This window comes from Anabrus simplex, chromosome 1 (assembly GCF_040414725.1).
Source record: "Anabrus simplex isolate iqAnaSimp1 chromosome 1, ASM4041472v1, whole genome shotgun sequence".
In the NCBI taxonomy this organism is placed as follows: domain Eukaryota; kingdom Metazoa; phylum Arthropoda; class Insecta; order Orthoptera; family Tettigoniidae; genus Anabrus; species Anabrus simplex.
This window is the reverse complement of record NC_090265.1, coordinates 1,366,071,113-1,366,088,788: the sequence shown is the minus strand read 5'-3', so window position 1 is coordinate 1,366,088,788 and position 17,676 is coordinate 1,366,071,113. Positions and strand designations below refer to the sequence as shown.

The window sequence follows — 17,676 nt, the reverse complement described above, 5'->3', positions numbered from 1 at the left end:
ATGTATGCTGGACACTGCCCGGAAAGGTTTAGAGAAGCTATTACAACCGAGAATACTAGCAGCAGTCCGATTAGCTGGCGACCTATCTGACCAACAACATGGATTTCGCAGAGGTCACTCAACGCTAGATGCTGTGAAAGAAATGGTGAAGACAGCAGAACGAGCTCAAATGGGTAATCATTACTCTAGAAAGCCGACGCTTCTTGTGACTCTAGATGTTAAAAATGCTTTCAACTCGGCAAGATGGAGTGATATTTTGGAAGCTCTACAAGAAACTTTCAAGCTACCAGAATATCTCATGTATATACTGCGAGACTATTTGAAAAACCGTACATTGTTATACGACACGGAAGATGGTCAGAGAAGAAAACGGCTCACAGCTGGTGCAGCGCAAGGCTCAATTCTCGGACCACACCTTTGGAATATCATGTATGATGGTTTGTTACGGCTGGAGATGCTAGAAGATGTAAAACTTGTGGCTTATGCTGATGATGTGGCTGCTGTGATAGTAACTCATAACCTAGAGCTGGCTCAATTTAAATTGAATCAGGTAGTGCGACGTGTCAAAGAATGGATGATAAATCACAAGTTAGAACTCGCCGATCATAAAACGGAAATTGTCCTCCTGACGAGGAAAAGGATTAATACTGTTGTACTGATGCAGATCGGGCAGATAGCCATCGAAATAACTAGGAGCACAAAATATCTTGGTGTAACGCTTGATACTAAGCTTACATATTGGGACCACGTCCAACGGGTAACAGATAAGGCAGTGAAAACCATGACTGCACTTAGTAGACTCATGGGAAATATCAAGGGGCCGAAATCTAGTAAAAGGCGGCTTCTCATGTCGACTGTTCAATCAATACTGCTATACGGTTCGGAAATTTGGGCTGAATCGTTAAAAATTGCAAAATATCGGAAAAGAATTGCAGCTGTACAACGGAGAGCAGCTTTACGAATTGCTTGCGCATATCATACAGCATCAGAACCTGCTATTCTAGTGGTTGCAGCAGTAGCTCCTATTGGCTTATTGGGCTTCGAAAGACAAGAAATTTGGCTCACAGAAGAATAGCTAGGAAGGAAAAGGGCAAAGGCTTTGGCTCTTAGTCGCAGAATGCAACGATGGCAAACAAGATGGGAAGATGATTCTTGAGGGAAATGGACGAAAAGACTGATACCTTCTCTGGGCGTATGGGTTGGCCGAAATCATGGTGAAGTGAACTACTATCTCACACAGTTCTTGACAGGTCATGGATACTTCTGAAAATTTCTTCATAGACTAGGGCTAGCAACTAGACCGGTGTGCATATACTGGGGTGATATCGATGACGTATTACATACTTTCTTTGTGTGTGTTCATTGGCTGCCACAAAGAAGATGCTTAGAAGTTATGCAGGGAGAAATGACGCCAGAAGGGATCGTTTCAGTAATGCTACGAAGTCAAGAATCTTGGGACCAGGTGGCAGTCTACGTAGAAAATATTCTGCGTCAGAAGAAGAAGGACCTGGATGATTATGACAGACAGTAAAGTAGAAGAAGGAAGATGAAGCACAAGATGCATTAAGCACAACATCCGTCCTGAAGTAATGCGAGAGTGGTTTCCGAGGCGGAGATAAACGTCGTGGCAAAAAAAAGGAGTGTGGTTTTTAGTGGGTATGAACATCCACACACTTGTTGAGTGCGGACCCTCACAAGCGTCTTATGAAAGATTTTCCACACTCCCTCGCAAAAAAAAAATTATTATTATTATTATTATTATTATTATTATTATTATTATTATTATTATTATTATTATTATTACACCTCTTGAGTTCATTCTAATCATAATTTTCTCAGTTCACCTGAAATCTCTATAGCCCTTCTGTGTAATTTCTGCTCAAAATATGAGAGTCTTAAGAAGGGTGTTAATTTTACTTTTGTTCTCTGCATCCGCTATCTCGAGTCCAACTGCTTTGAGATCTTGCTGAACTTTGTGGATCCATTGTTCTCTCTTCTTTCCAAGATGATTATATACTGTATAGAGTAATAAATAAGTTGTTACAGTACTGGATTGTGAACAATTGCAAAAATACCTCAACAATGTTGAGGTTGACAGCAGATGATGGTAAACAGGGTAAGAAGTCGGGTTGTAAGTTTCACCAAGAGGTAAAGATCTCTCGTTTTTAATTAGTGTTGATGAAGTGAAAGTACATCGTGGGAATCATTGTAAGTACCTAGGTGTTAGTATGACGGAAGATCTTAATTGGGGTTATCACATTAACAGGATTGTAAATAAATGTTATATGGTTATGAGAGTATTTAGGGGTTGTAGAAAGGATATAAAGGAAAGGTGTACAAGTCACTGGTAAGACCCCAGTTAGAGTATGATTTTTGTGTATGGGACCCTTACCAGGATTACTTGATTTGAGAACTGGAAAAGATCCAGAGGAAAGCAGCACAATTTGTTCTAGGTGATTTCTGACAAAAAAGTACTGTTACAAAAATATTGCACTTCAGGTTGGGAAGACTTGAGAGTAAGGAGGCGAGTGCTCGACTAAGCACTATGTTCCAAGCTGTCAGCGGAGACATAGTGATGAATTACATTAGTACATGAATTAACTTGGAGTTTTTAAAAAGTAGGGAAGATCATAATATGAAAATAAAAGTTGGAATTCAAGAGGACACATTGCGGCAAATATTCACTTACAGGCATAGAATGGGTGATTGGAAATATTTACCAAGGCAGATGTTCGGTAAATTTCGAAATGCTTGGAAATCTCTTATGAGAAGACTACTTCAATAAACAATTGTTAATTCTTATTTTGAATCTCAAGAACAGAGCATCTAATAATAATAATAATGTTATTTGCTTTACGTCCCACTAACTCCTTTTTTACGGTTTTCGGAGACGCCGAGGTGCCGGAATTTAGTCCCGCAGGAGTTCTTTTACGTGCCAGTAAATCTACCGACACGAGGCTGACGTATTTGAGCACCTTCAAATACCACCGGACTGAGCCAGGATCGAACCTGCCAAGTTGGGGTCAGAAGGCCAGCGCCTCAACCGTCCGAGCCACTCAGCCCGGCAACAGAGCATCTTTGTTGTCTATCTTACATATATTATTGCTCCACAGGGACTTTGACAATCTATTCTATTTAATTGCAGAAACAAATACTGTATCAATAAAAGAAGGAAGTGGTAGTATCATTCCTAAATTCTGACTTTATGATGAGGAATCAAACCGACATCCTTCCAGGTACACCTTTACCACCTGTGCTAGCACACCTGCTTCAAGGCCCTAGCGATGACTCATAATCAATTATTAAAGCTTGCTGTATGTATTATGAAACTGCATGGTGATATTAACTTACTTAAATCCAAACAGTCAACTGTACACTTATACACTGACTTAGCAAATGACATGGGATAGTCACCTAATAGCATGTGGGGCCTCCTCTGGCCCTGCGAACTGCAGTGAAACGCTGTGGAAGTGAGTCGACAAGTCCCTGGTAGTCCTCTAGAAGCAGCTGACACCAAATCATTTGCAGAGCGGTCACCAATGCTGGTCTATTCGTGGATGCAGGATCCAAGCACGGAGCCTGCGTTCCAGGACATCCCAGATATGCTCGATAGGGTTCATATCGGGGCTCCTGGGTGGCCATGGCAGTCGTTGAACCTCCGCTGCATGTTCCTGGAACCATTCCCGGGCGACATGGGAGCGATGTGGTGGCGCGATATCATCTTGAAACACCGCAGAACCGTCTGGGTCTCCGAGCAGCTCAACATACCGCGAACCATTGAAAGTCTCTTCCAGAACAACTAGGAGGCCCATTCCATACCAGGAAAATGCACCCCAGACCATAACAGAGACACCAGCGCCCTGGACCACACCTTCGAGGCAGGCGGGATCCATCGCTTCATGTGGTCTGCGCCATACACTGTGCCTCCCATCAGCATGGTGCAGTTGAAATCGTAATTCGTCCGACCACATCACGTTACGCCATTGTTCCAGTGTCCATCCCTGGTGACTGGCGAAAAATGCGCATCGTCGTGCCCGATGACGTTGGGTTAACAGTGGCACCCGTGTGCAGCGCCGACTCCCGTACCCCTTAGAACCCACGTTCCTATGGATTGTCCACTGGGAGACATGTCTAGCACGGCCTGTGTTGAATTGAGCTGTGATTTGTTGCACGGTTGCCTGTCTGTCACTATTAACATTCCGTCTCAGATGTCGCCGGTCACGGTCATCGAGGGTGGCTGGACAGCCGGTCGTTCATCTGTTGTGGACGGTGACACCCGCATTCAACCATTCACGATACACCCTGGACACGGTTGATCGTGTGAAGCTGAATTCCCCCACCACTTCCGAAATCGCACTTCCCATCCGTCGGGCACCGACCACCATACCCTGTTCGAACGGTGTCAGCTCACGACGATGTTCCATGTTACACCTGTCACTTGCACAGCCACTGCTTCACAAGGTCTCCTATACAACTGCTGCTGCCACAACACACCTGCGCATCAGTGCTCTGCTATCCCATGACAATTGCTCAGTCAGTGTACTGTTACAGTAAAAAACGAGCATGCACTAATTATAATGCACTGTAGGCCATATAGCAATAACTTGTACTACTTTTACTTCTTCTTCTTCTTCTTCTACTACCACTTTTCCCACATCTGTGGAGTCGTGGGTGCAAACTGTGTTGAACGTGTTGATTTGGCCCTGTTTTACGGCCGGATGCTCTTCCTGACGCCAACCCTATACGGAGGGATGTAATCACTATTGCGTGTTTCTGTGGTGGTTGGTAGTGTAGAAAGTTGTCTGAATATGAAGAGGAAAGTTTGGGATAAACACAGACACGCAGTCCCCAGGCCATAAAAATTGATCAGACAATTAAAATCCCCGACCCGGCCAGGAATCGAACCCGGAATTCCTCTGAACCGAAGGCCTCAACGCTCACCATTCAGCCAATGAATCTGACAATAACTCATACTGCATACTTGTCATATGTGAGAGAATGCTACAGAACACCAGATATCACTTGGCGAATCAATCCTTAAATTTAGACAGTTGATGCATAACTTCTAACCGTGCTTTATGATAGTGGAGCTTACATTTTTCTTCTGTTATAGCTGTTGAAATTCAAACAGAGCACCATGATTATTCAAGCATTGAGATCACCTCTTTAGACGATAGATGGTACCAGTGTTCCGTTTTTTGAAAATTGTTGCTTAGTCGGTTGATGCATAACACCGTCCTATTATCAATACACCATTCATGATCTTTCTTTCAAATGTGTTTGTGTGCTATTTGAGTGTTTGTATGTGATAATGGCTCCAAGAGCCAAAACATGTCCACCTTTGTTTGATAAATAATCTCTTTCGATTTTAATATTGCGTATTGATTAGGTGGTTGATATATATGTACTTTTTCTCAAGTTATATAGTCAGTAGGACCAATATGAACGTAATTACTTGTAATAATTAACAAAGTTATATGGTACCATAAATGTCTTTGACTCTGCAGCTTTTAAAGTAATTTGAGTCCAACAAAAGAATGCATTAATGAGATAATACTTGTCAAATTCCCCCAGTTTATCCTCCAGAATTCATTTGATCATCATGATGGATGTGTTTAAATAAAATCTATTTCATTCTTAAGGACTTCTTCGTGATTGTCATGTCATCAGCAATGGCACCATATAGGGCACTCTAGAACAATGGTGAAATACAGGTCAGTTAGAGATGAGGCTGAGAGTCTGATTCTGAACAAGAAGGTTACAAATTTTCAAATTAATTCCTTACAAAATGTTTAACTTCTTAAATTCATGTTCTTTTTTTTTATTCTGTTGCAGTGCATTGTTATTGAACTCAATTATGGCAGCATTTAAACCAGCTTACATTGCCAGTAGAGCTCTACAATTCATTGAACTTCTCTCGGCTTGTGATGAAGAAGGTATACTTCAAAACAATATTGTACCTGCATTATATTTTGATACAATCGGAAAAGTTTTATTGACTACTCCCAATGCAAAACTAGCTGTTTAAATTAATATACTATACTTCCTGTGTAATTTTCCCCTTCATATAATTTCCCTTTCATTTTGAAATCAAAATTTTGAGAAGAATAAGAATTTGCATAATTTTCCCACCATGATTATGTAAAAGTTTTCAGTCATCAGTGTGTTTTCTGTTTTTTTTTTGTTTTTTTTTAATATGACAGGCTTTTTGAATATATCATCATCAGTTGAGTAACACAAAAAATATGCACACATTGGTGTGCAGTATGATGTGGCTAGATATAGCAAACATTATCATGTAATATAGAAGTACAAAGCCATCTTCTAGGTCAAAATGCAGACGAATGGCTTACAGCTTCTTATGGTAAAAGAAGCACCTTTTAGCAGCTACACATATGCCCATTAATGTAGTGTACAAGCAACCAGTTTGATAACTAGTAATTCAATGTATCCACCACTTTCTCTGTCGTATCTGTTCACGACATTGTCTGATAACCTATCACAAAATCGTTGCTTTTGATGTTATGCTTAATTCTGTCATGACTTTTCCAAACGCTTAACACAATGCAGACTGGTCCCAAGAAAACTCGTGTTTGCCTGGCCGAGCGTTGCGGACCGGTCCTGAGTTACCTCGTGTTCGCAGCAGACCCAACAGACTAAAGCTTAGTGCTATCTTTTGAGATATACCAGAACTATTTGGAGGTCAGTGGTGATAGAACTCTGTTATGTATGGTTCTTCACAATCGATAGTTGCATTTCTTTTAGATTATTCTTCATATCATACATTTTCTTTGCATTTCCTGACATGTTTACAAAGTTCAAAGAGCCATGCAGGATGGCAGCGCTCAGGAATCGCACGTGTTTAGACAAGGATGAAGTTATTCGTGAATATATGCTGATACAGGCTCCAAATATCCAAATGAGGCTGAATATTTAGAGTTTGATGATGAAATATCTTCTAACGGAAATGTTTCCAGTGATGACGAGGATATAGCCTTATCTTCAAGGTGTGGAACTCACGTAGTGCAGAATGAGTCTGATAATTGTGTTACGGGTGTAAATATTCTAAATACAGTAAAACCTCCTTAATTTGAAGTCATTGGGACTCAAAAATCGGACTTCGAATTATGTGATTTCGAATTAACCGCCAATTCGCAATTCAGAAGTACCAACCCTTGCCACGTTACAAAATATTCTAAGGCCCGTTACTGCGTGCAGTTAACGTTGATTCACAGTTTATACCTTTCAAATGTCATAAAAAAAGAACTATTTCCAAAATATATCCAAGAAGGTGCATTTACAGTATTCAAGTAATGCACTTGGATATCTCGCTGGCAAACATAACCTCACGCAGCGAAAGAAAGAAAAAAAAGCACGATTCAAAGACACGGACAAATCTGTGCTAGCTCCCATGTGCAAGTGCTTTATTCATTGGATTACTATACTGTATGCATTTTAGATGCCTTGTATTTACACAGAAAATACCCGATGCCCTTAAAATCGAATTTTCCTATGACTTGTACGATTTCCTGCCATGCCACTTCTCTCGTACTTCAGAAATGTGAACACTTGCCGCATCACAAAGTATTCTAAGACCCATTAATTACATGCAATCACCTCGATTCACAGTTTAAAGCTTTCAAATGCCATGGAAAAAAGACTGTTTCCGAAATGTATCTGAGGTGCATTTATAATGTTCAAATAATGCACTTGGATAAATCACTGACAAACACATCCTCACGCAACAAAAGGAAAAACATCACACAATTCAAAGACGAGGATAAATTATGCTGGTTCCCCTGTGCAAATGCATTATTTTATGGATTTCTGTACTGTTTGCATTTTTAGATGCTTTGTACTGGCATGGAAAGTGCCTGACGCCCTTAAAACATTGTGGCTTATCGAACTTTCCTATGACGAGGGGATAAAGTTTCTCGCTTCCATGTACATTGCAATGCACTACAATGACCCCCATCCCCCACCCTTGTACGATTCCCCGGGTGGCACTTTCTCCTTTAAAACCATAAGACCGTTTGGGCTCGCATTAAAATAAAGCAATGCAGTTCATCGGCAATGACAGTATTGTTCGTTGCCTACAAATTTATTATATGAGCCGCGTTTTTCGTCAACTGTCGGCATTGCCATTGTTCGCGGATTCTGTTTTTCTGCACACTGCCTGTTGCGTGATATTACGGCGTTCCTTAAAAGGTTGAATCCAAAAGAATTCCGATTTCATTCAACGTAACAATCATGAAGCGCACTATAGACCCACCGAAGTGAGTGTAAGTGCGGAAAGCTACCCCTCCACGTTCCGGAACACGTGTTCTATTATGACTTCGGATAAACTTTGAGTTGAAATTACTCTGTAACATACCATTGTTTTAAAATGTAAAGGCAGTTTCGAATTAAGAGTCTGAATTTCAGTAATGGGGCCGACATTGTACTTCAAATTACGAATTATCGGTATTTCGAATTAAACAATTTAAATAACATGCATAACTGTATCTCATATTTCTGGGAACGAGAGCTTCTTTGAATTAGATGGAATTTCGAATTATCGAGGTTCTGCTGTATTGTAAATAATGTAGTGTTTTCTGACGGTTGGGTTATGGACAACAGTGAACTTAGGCAAGAGGATTTTGAAGGTGCTCCTGGTATAAAGGTATGGCCTAATGAATCTGGAAACGTAGGACAAGTAGCAGGACTTATGTTTGATGAGGAATTTTTTCAGTATGTAGTTGAGCAAGCAAACTTATACTATGAGCAGGATTCACATTCTCATAACTTATCCCGTAAAACACTAAAGTGGACTTATGTCACTAGCAGGGAAATTAACAAAATATTGTTCTGTGTATATTGATAGGGCAGGTGAAGAAATTGTGTCTGAAAGATTACTGGTCAACCGATCCCCTAATAGAAAACCCCATGTTTCCGAAAACTATGAGTCAAAATAGATTTCAACAAATACTTACCTACCTGCATTTCAACAACTATTCAGGAAGGCCACCAGAAAAAAACACGGTAGTCCTTCAAAAGCTAGTGAAATTCTGACAGTTTATTTGAATGCATGCACTCCAGCTTGGAGGTAGTTAGAAAGTGGCCAGGAACAGGGCTGTGCATTGGGTGAAGGGCACCCAGTCTGCATTGTGTTAATTTCTTTCAGACCAGGTAAGTTGGCCGTGCGGTTAGGGGCGTGCAGCTGAGAGCTTGCATCTGGGAGATAGTGGGTTTCAGCCCCACTGTCGGCAGCTCTGAAGATGGTTTTCCGTGGTTTCCCGTTTTCACACCAGGCAATTAAGGCCACGGTCGCTTCCTTCCCACTCCTAGGCCTTTCCTATCCCATCATCACCATAAGACCTATCTATGTCAGTGCGACGTAAAGGAAATTGTAAAAATAAAAAATATTTCATAATACACAGCAGTCTACACTGAGGCTCTAGAACAAATGCATCTACTTTAAAAATACATTGTATAGCTAGTGCATTCCGGAATCTGAGTTATTTCACATATAGACTAGCCAGGGTGAATGGAATGAAACATTATATTCATATCCAAACATTATATTCATATCCATAAAAATTGTTACATTTAACAGAACCTGCGTAGACATTGCCTTGTTGTTTCAATGGCCGGTCATCAATTTGTATGCAGCAACTGAAAAACATAAGCGGCAACACTGCAATAACTAAGAAACAATGTTAGGTTTTTGTATTGATTGAGTGAACCAAAACCTAACATTGTTTCTTAGTTTCAACTGTATCAATACGGATTTATACGATGAAGTTTGTAAATTGTACTAACACTGCAATAACCAGTCCGCTCAACAAGCTATGCATAGTGTCGGTTTATGCACACATCGGTAGTTCACTTGTGGTAACTATGTGGGAGATGCACATTTGTGCTAATTATTTTTACATACATAAGTGTTTAGTGGTTAGCAATGAGTAAGAAGAATGTGAGTGCTCATATTTAGCTCCGATACGTATGTGGCGGGTAGATTATTATACTTATTTACGAAAGATAAAAAGGGATCATGGAAGCGACATATGACAGTTTGTATTTCATCTGAATAACATTTACAATTACATTCATTAAACAGAACAGATGTCGCCAAACCAGCTGTACAATGTGAAATAAGAAACATTAGGGAAGATAAGAAAAACAACACAATAGAAGAATGAATTGAAGATCAGCATTGTAAATTACAAAGTCTGGGCATACCGTAAGAATTCACCTGACTAAAAAATAATGCGCTATTTCATACAAGTTTCAGAAAACACTGGATGTAACACAGATGCATTTAGCCCAACAGGATGAACGTAAACGAGTTCAAGATAAGAGTATTATGCAGTAAAGGAATGTAAACAAATTTTGAAATACCAGAAGTTTTCAAGAGTATTGACACACAGAAAGTTCATTTTCACATAAATTCGAACAGTGTTCCAAGCAAAGGAGTTAGACATCCAGCTGATCCCTTATGGATACATAATTGAGTACAACTCAAAAACATAGTCATGCAAACTTTACAATACCTCATGGTCGAAGAATAAGTCGCATACTGGTGTGAAAATTTACGTTAGTGTAATACAAAGACATCCTCCCGAAGGTATCACCACCTTGACGAAGGCAAAATACATTTTGCCGGGTGTTTGTAGGCGTGCGTGTTCAAATGATCCTTAGAGTTCTGCCAGCGGGAGCACATGCTCCTGGTAGGGCCACCCAAGTCGGACAGGTCTAAGGTGATGCTCCAGACTAAGAGTGATACCCTGGTCCTCCAGGTTGGGGGTTGGACGTAGGGTTAACTCCCCTACCTCTAAAAAGACAAATATTGTGGATACCTTAAGACATACTACAGGAAAAGCGGATAAGTTGATGACGACCCGGCAAGAAAACGGTTTAAGAGAAGGAAAAATTATATCATAGTAGCAACGTGGAATATAAGGACATTAAAGAGACCTGGCAAGTTGAAGGAATTAAGGAATGAACTGGATAAGTATGGAGTGAAAATAGCAGCATTGCAGGAGCTAAGATGGAAGGGGCAAAGGATGATAATATCTGGTCAACATATCCTGATGTACAGTGGAGGAGAAGAAGGCAGTAATGCCACTGGATTCCTCATACAAAAGTCTGTAAAACAAAGTGTGATTTACTGCAATCAACGATAAGATGTGCTCTTTGAGACTTCAAGCAAAGTTCTTCAATGTTACAATGTTTTTGTTTATGCCCCTACAGAAGAGGAGGAAAAAGATGCATTTTACACCAAATTGGAGGATGAAATTAACAAAGTTCAAAGACATGACGTGAAAATGATCCTTGGAGACCTAAACGCAAAGATTGGAATAGAAGAAGTGTATAAACACATGGTAGGGAAAGAAAGCTTGCACAAAGTCAGTAATGATAATGGTTTGAGACTTACTGACTTTGCAAGTGGGAAGCAGATGATAATCAAAAGTACTTGGCACCTGCAGAAAAACATGAAGAAGGAGACATGGATATCACCAGATGGTGTAACAAGAAATCAAATAGACCATGTTATCATAGCCAGGCAGCATGCATCAGACATCATGGATGTTAGAAGTTGCAGAGGTGCTGATGCTGATTCAGACCATTATCTTGTAAGAATAAAATACAGACAAAAAATAGACTTGGCAAGGATGGAAAAAGTAAGAAGAAAGACAAAGCATAATGTAGAGGGTCTGAAAAAAGAGGAATTGTAAGAGAAATACAAGAAGAAAATAGCAGAATCTCTGGAAATAAGAAAGGATTTATGGGAGAAAGGAGAAGTGGAAAGTAAATGGGAGATACTGAGAACAGTTATCAGTGAAGTTGCAGATGATACTTTGGGGAAGAAGGAACGTGTAAAGAAAGCAGAATGGTTTGATGAAGAATGCTTAACACTAATTCAAGAAAGGAATGGAATGATGCTAGGAAAAGAATGCTTCAAAGAAGGACAAGGCAAGCAGTGGAAGAGTACAGAGAGAAGCGGAGAAGAGCCAATAAGATATGTAGATCGATAAAGAGAGCTTTTGAGAGAAAGAGAATCAAAGAACTGGATGAAATGAAGGATAGAAGAGAGGTACGAAAGTTTTATGAGAGAACAAAAGATATTAAAAGAGGACTCCAACCAAGAGCTGTTTTCTTTAAGGACGAAGATGGAAACCTCATCGGTGACAAAAGCAAAGTGCTCGAAAGATGGCAGGAGTATTTTTACAAGGTACTCAGTGGAAATACTGAGGATGATAGAGAAGAGGAAAACATCAGTGATGATGGGGAAGAAGGAGAATTGAATGAAGAGTCAATAGAGCAGCCAGATTTAGAAGAGGTCAGGATAGCAATTAAAGCATTAAAGAATAACGAAGCCCCAGATGAAGATGGGATGGAGACAGAACTGTTGACATACGGGGGAGAAGGAGTAGAGAAGGCTGTTCATGAGTTGATAAAGGAGGTTTGGGTGAAGGAGGAAATGCCCAAGGATTGGACATTGGGCATAATATGTCCAATACATAAGAAAGGAGATAAGGCAGTATGCGGAAATTACCAAGGGATTACTTTGCTGGATGGAACTTACGAGGTTTGCAGTAAGATATTAGCCTCAAGACTGGAACCATGGACGGAAAGGATTCTAGGGCATTACCGAGGAGGTTTTAGAAAAAATCAGTCTACACTGGATCAGATTTTTATATTGCGACAGTTACTGGAGAAGTTTTATGAGTATGACAAGCAGCTTCACCAGCTGTATGTTGATTTTAAGCAGGCATACGACAGTCTAGAAAGATTACAAGTTGTCCATTTCATGACTGTATCGATGTTTAATCAAGAAGTAAGTATAAACAACCACCTAATCGCAGAATAAACATCTTTTCCAAACAAGAACGAGAGGCAAGATGACCTATTCTGATGCCCTCCATTTTTATCAAAGGAGTCTCCAAAGAACTTTTATTTGTGCTTATTGTCATAATGTTTTTCTTTCCAGTTCTTTATTTATACAGCTGAAGAGGACCACTAAGTGGTCGAAACATGTCCTGTAAGTTTTAATTTTATTCAATTTGCCTGAGGCATTAATAAAGTATCGATTAGGTGGTTGTTTATACTTATTTCTTAGTCTAGAAAGAGGCAAAATTTATAAAATTACGAGAGAATTTGGAATCCCAAGGAAATTGGTTAGGTTGACAGAAATAACCTTGAAAACAACAGTATGCAAGGTGAGAGTGGAACAGAATCTGTCAGAGGCATTTTTAGTTGAAAAGGGGCTGAGACAGTGGGATGTTTTCTCCACACTCCTATTCAATTTAGCACTAGAAAAAGTAATACGCCAGCTACCCATCAACCCAGGGGGAACCATCCTGAACAGATTAGCACAAGTGATAGCATATGCTGATGATGTGGCAATTATTGCACGAAACGAAAGAGCTCTTGAAGAGAACTATGCTGTGTTAGAAGAGAAAGCACGGGACTTCGGGCTAGAAGTGAATATAAATAAAACAAAATATATGAAGATGGGAGAGACAGAGGGAGCAAGAGAAAGGACCACAATGAGAATACATGAGAAGGAATATCAGAGAGTTACAACTTTCAAATATCTCAATAATAACTGCAGACAATAAAACCTCTGTGGAAATACAGGAAAGGATAACAAGTGGGAACCAATGCTTTTACACTTTGCAAAATATGTTTAAATCTAAGAATTTCAGTAGGAATATGAAAATAAAAATATATACCACATTACTAAGACCTGTAGTGATGTATGACTCAGAATGCTGGGTGGTGACTACTAGAGAAGAACAGTGGCTGTTATGGTGGGAACGGAAGATATTGAGAAAGGTATTTGGAGCAGTTAGAGATCAGGATGGATGGAGAATGAGGACAAATGCAGAGCTGCAAGGATTGTTTGGCCAGCCAGATATTGTTGTTAAAATTAAACAGGGAAGAATTCAGTGGGCTGGTCATGTTCAGAGAAAGGCAGAAACCAGTATTGTCAAAAAAATCTTTATAGGAAAACCAAAAGGAAGAAGGAGAGGAAGGCCCAGGAAGAGATGGATTGATGATGTTGAGGATGACCTTAGAAAGATGGGAGTTAAATGCTGGAGAAGGAAAGTCGAGGACCGGGACGAATGGAGGCAGGTGGTTAAGGAGGCCAAGGACCTACATGAACTGTAGCGCCGACCAGTGAGTGAGTGAGTGAGTGAGTGAGTGAGTGAGTGAGTGAGTGAGTGAGTGAGTGAGTGAGTGAGTGAGTGAGTGAGTGAGTGAGTGAGTGAGTGAGTGAGTGAGTGAGTGAGTGAGTGAGTGAGTGAGTGAGTGAGTGAGTGAGTGAGTGAGTGAGTGAGTGAGTGAGTGAGTGAGTGAGTGAGTGAGTGAGTGAGTGAGTGAGTGAGTGAGTGAGTGAGTGAGTGAGTGAGTGAGTGAGTGAGTGAGTGAGTGAGTGAGTGAGTGAGTGAGTGAGTGAGTGAGTGAGTGAGTGAGTGAGTGAGTGAGTGAGTGAGTGAGTGAGTGAGTGAGTGAGTGAGTGAGTGAGTGAGTGAGTGAGTGAGTGAGTGAGTGAGTGAGTGAGTGAGTGAGTGAGTGAGTGAGTGAGTGAGTGAGTGAGTGAGTGAGTGAGTGAGTGAGTGAGTGAGTGAGTGAGTGAGTGAGTGAGTGAGTGAGTGAGTGAGTGAGTGAGTGAGTGAGTGAGTGAGTGAGTGAGTGAGTGAGTGAGTGAGTGAGTGAGTGAGTGAGTGAGTGAGTGAGTGAGTGAGTGAGTGAGTGAGTGAGTGAGTGAGTGAGTGAGTGAGTGAGTGAGTGAGTGAGTGAGTGAGTGAGTGAGTGAGTGAGTGAGTGAGTGAGTGAGTGAGTGAGTGAGTGAGTGAGTGAGTGAGTGAGTGAGTGAGTGAGTGAGTGAGTGAGTGAGTGAGTGAGTGAGTGAGTGAGTGAGTGAGTGAGTGAGTGAGTGAGTGAGTGAGTGAGTGAGTGAGTGAGTGAGTGAGTGAGTGAGTGAGTGAGTGAGTGAGTGAGTGAGTGAGTGAGTGAGTGAGTGAGTGAGTGAGTGAGTGAGTGAGTGAGTGAGTGAGTGAGTGAGTGAGTGAGTGAGTGAGTGAGTGAGTGAGTGAGTGAGTGAGTGAGTGAGTGAGTGAGTGAGTGAGTGAGTGAGTGAGTGAGTGAGTGAGTGAGTGAGTGAGTGAGTGAGTGAGTGAGTGAGTGAGTGAGTGAGTGAGTGAGTGAGTGAGTGAGTGAGTGAGTGAGTGAGTGAGTGAGTGAGTGAGTGAGTGAGTGAGTGAGTGAGTGAGTGAGTGAGTGAGTGAGTGAGTGAGTGAGTGAGTGAGTGAGTGAGTGAGTGAGTGAGTGAGTGAGTGAGTGAGTGAGTGAGTGAGTGAGTGAGTGAGTGAGTGAGTGAGTGAGTGAGTGAGTGAGTGAGTGATACAAAGATGTTCCCCTCTCTCCAACAGTCGAAGAATGCCTCAATGTAGCAGGCAAAGAGAGCTAGTGATATAGGCCAGTTGGAGAGGGGAGGTACTGGGGAAATCATGACACACTGCACTAGAAACACTGAGAACATCCATGAAGAGTGTAGAGTCGATGACATCATCCAGGTTTGACGCAGGTAACTGGCTGACAGTAGTTCCATAGCTGTGGCATTGTGCTGGGAAGAAAGCAGTGGGAAGTTATGAATGTGAAGGAGGTGAGCTGACAGTGTGACATTATCCGCTGGCTGTCTTTGTATCATGTTGTGCAGTAGAATATCCAAATGGACGATGAAAAGGGGGCAGTCCAAAAAAGAGAGGCTTCAGTATCCAGATTATTTTGCGTAGAACGGTGATAAAGATGTAGGGCTGCATGTTGTGATGTCAGGTCCAGAGAAGAGTGGTCAGATGTATACAGAACAGAAGTCAATTGGCACAGAGCGGTGTGCCAACAGAATTTATCTATAATAGTGCAAAGTTAGATATGAAAGGTGGAAGAAAGTCATTAAATGAATGTACATATGACGATACAAAGAGTGAAAGGTAAAGGGTGAGTTGGAAAAGGAAATGGCAAAGGGTTGGAGAGGTACAAACAGATAAACATTTTGAAAGATGGTTAAGAAAATATTTTACTCCCATTACAATTGTTCCTTGAGGCTTGGGAGGGAAGATGCCTTGAACTGCTGCAGAGAGGGGCAAAAATTTAGACGAGGAGACCATTATGAGAGGTGAGAGACCTACGTGAAACCTTCCAGTCTTATTACTGACTGGGTAAGCCTGGGTTAGCCTGGTAGGAAGATCTGGGTCTTTTCGACATCATGAGCCTTGGCCTGAGTAAGGGATCTCTTCTCGGCCAAAGTTTGCTTTTCCTTGATGTCCTGCTGTTGCTTACGCTGCCACTCTGTTAGGTAAACAGTTGCATCATCTTGACCAGAAGTGGATGGTGGACGAATTTCCCAATCCCCAGTGCCGTATAGTTGTCGACCAATGAACAGCTCCACTGGGGAATAGCCAGTGACATGATTGATGTGTCGTCGCAAGGCAGAGAGTGTCTGCGGTATCTAACGTTCCCACAGTCTAAGTTCATTGCCTATTAGGTGGACCTGTAGCATTCTTTTTAGCTCCTAGTTCCATCATTCCGTTAGATGGGCCTTTGAGTTATACAGTAGATAGGGGTGGTCCAGTGCTCCACACCCCATTCAGTCATCATTTGCTGCCATTTTCTTGATGTAAACTGACTCCCGTTGTCTGACAGAATGCACCATAGATAACTGTAGCGGCTGAATACCTCATCCTGTAGAAGACTAGTGATGCATCCCTTCATGGCTTCTGGTCACAGAGAATTACAATAATTGAAAATCTTCCACCTTTTTGATACTTTTTATTTGCTTTTTAGCAAATTATTAATTGTAAACAGTACATGTTTCGTTCTCACTTGAGAACATCTTCAGCTGTTGTTAAGCTTAGGTGAATCGCTAAGTTTCTGAATACATTATTTGCAGGTACATTGTTCCTCTTAAAGACTATTTGAATACAAATTAAATTAAAATGATGTTAAAACAATGTGGGGGTTAATGGGTTAATGAAATGAGACTGGATGATTATATAGTTAGTCTGCTTAAAAACTGTATCTATTCATTGGTATAGTTGTTAAAATTTTCAACTCTATTACACTAAAAATATCTGTTTGTCTTCCAGTTAAAAGGTTTTAAAAATGATTGGCTTCTTGTCACTGTTCAAATTGTTGTTGAATCTTTATTTCTTTCACTCCTTCCAGGTAGACTGTTATTATTTTGAGCTTGCTTAATGTGCCCCAAATTGAGTCTAATGCGGAATTTTGAAGCTGATTGCCGGTCAATTTTTGGGAAGGGAGCTTCATCTCAATTTCTAACTGTTGTTAGACTCCAATTCTACCGTGACCCTGGAGGGGGAACATTTAATGCTGCTTTACAGCTTTGAAGCTGATTACTTGCAATGGCTTCTGGTATCAGATAGGCTTCAATCCATCTTGTGAAGAGGTCGGTGATTACTAGGAGTCCTGTTTTACCCTTTGGTATTCTAGGGTAAGGATCCATCAAGTCCAGGGTATAGCCTCCTAAGGGTATTGCGGCCGTCTTCCTTGCTGACTGGAATCTGCCTTCCTATTGCTTGCCTTGGTGCAGGTGTAGATGTAGCACCTATTCACATAGTCCAGGATGTCTTTCCACATGTTGACCCAGAATAATCTTTGTCGGACAGA

At 41.0% G+C, this 17,676-nt stretch overlaps 1 protein-coding gene across 6 annotated transcripts in view; it reads left to right on the top strand.

Moving 5' to 3' along the window:
* The window catches only part of LOC136858352 (VPS35 endosomal protein-sorting factor-like), a 326,083-nt gene that overhangs the window by 170,446 nt on the left and 137,961 nt on the right, over nucleotides 1–17,676 (top strand). For all 6 annotated transcript variants that reach the window (XM_067137830.2, XM_068225497.1, XM_067137825.2 and 3 more), the window contains one exon: nucleotides 5,836–5,936. In XM_067137830.2, the coding sequence (XP_066993931.2) occupies nucleotides 5,836–5,936 (101 nt within the window). The remainder of the gene's footprint in view (nucleotides 1–5,835; nucleotides 5,937–17,676) is intronic.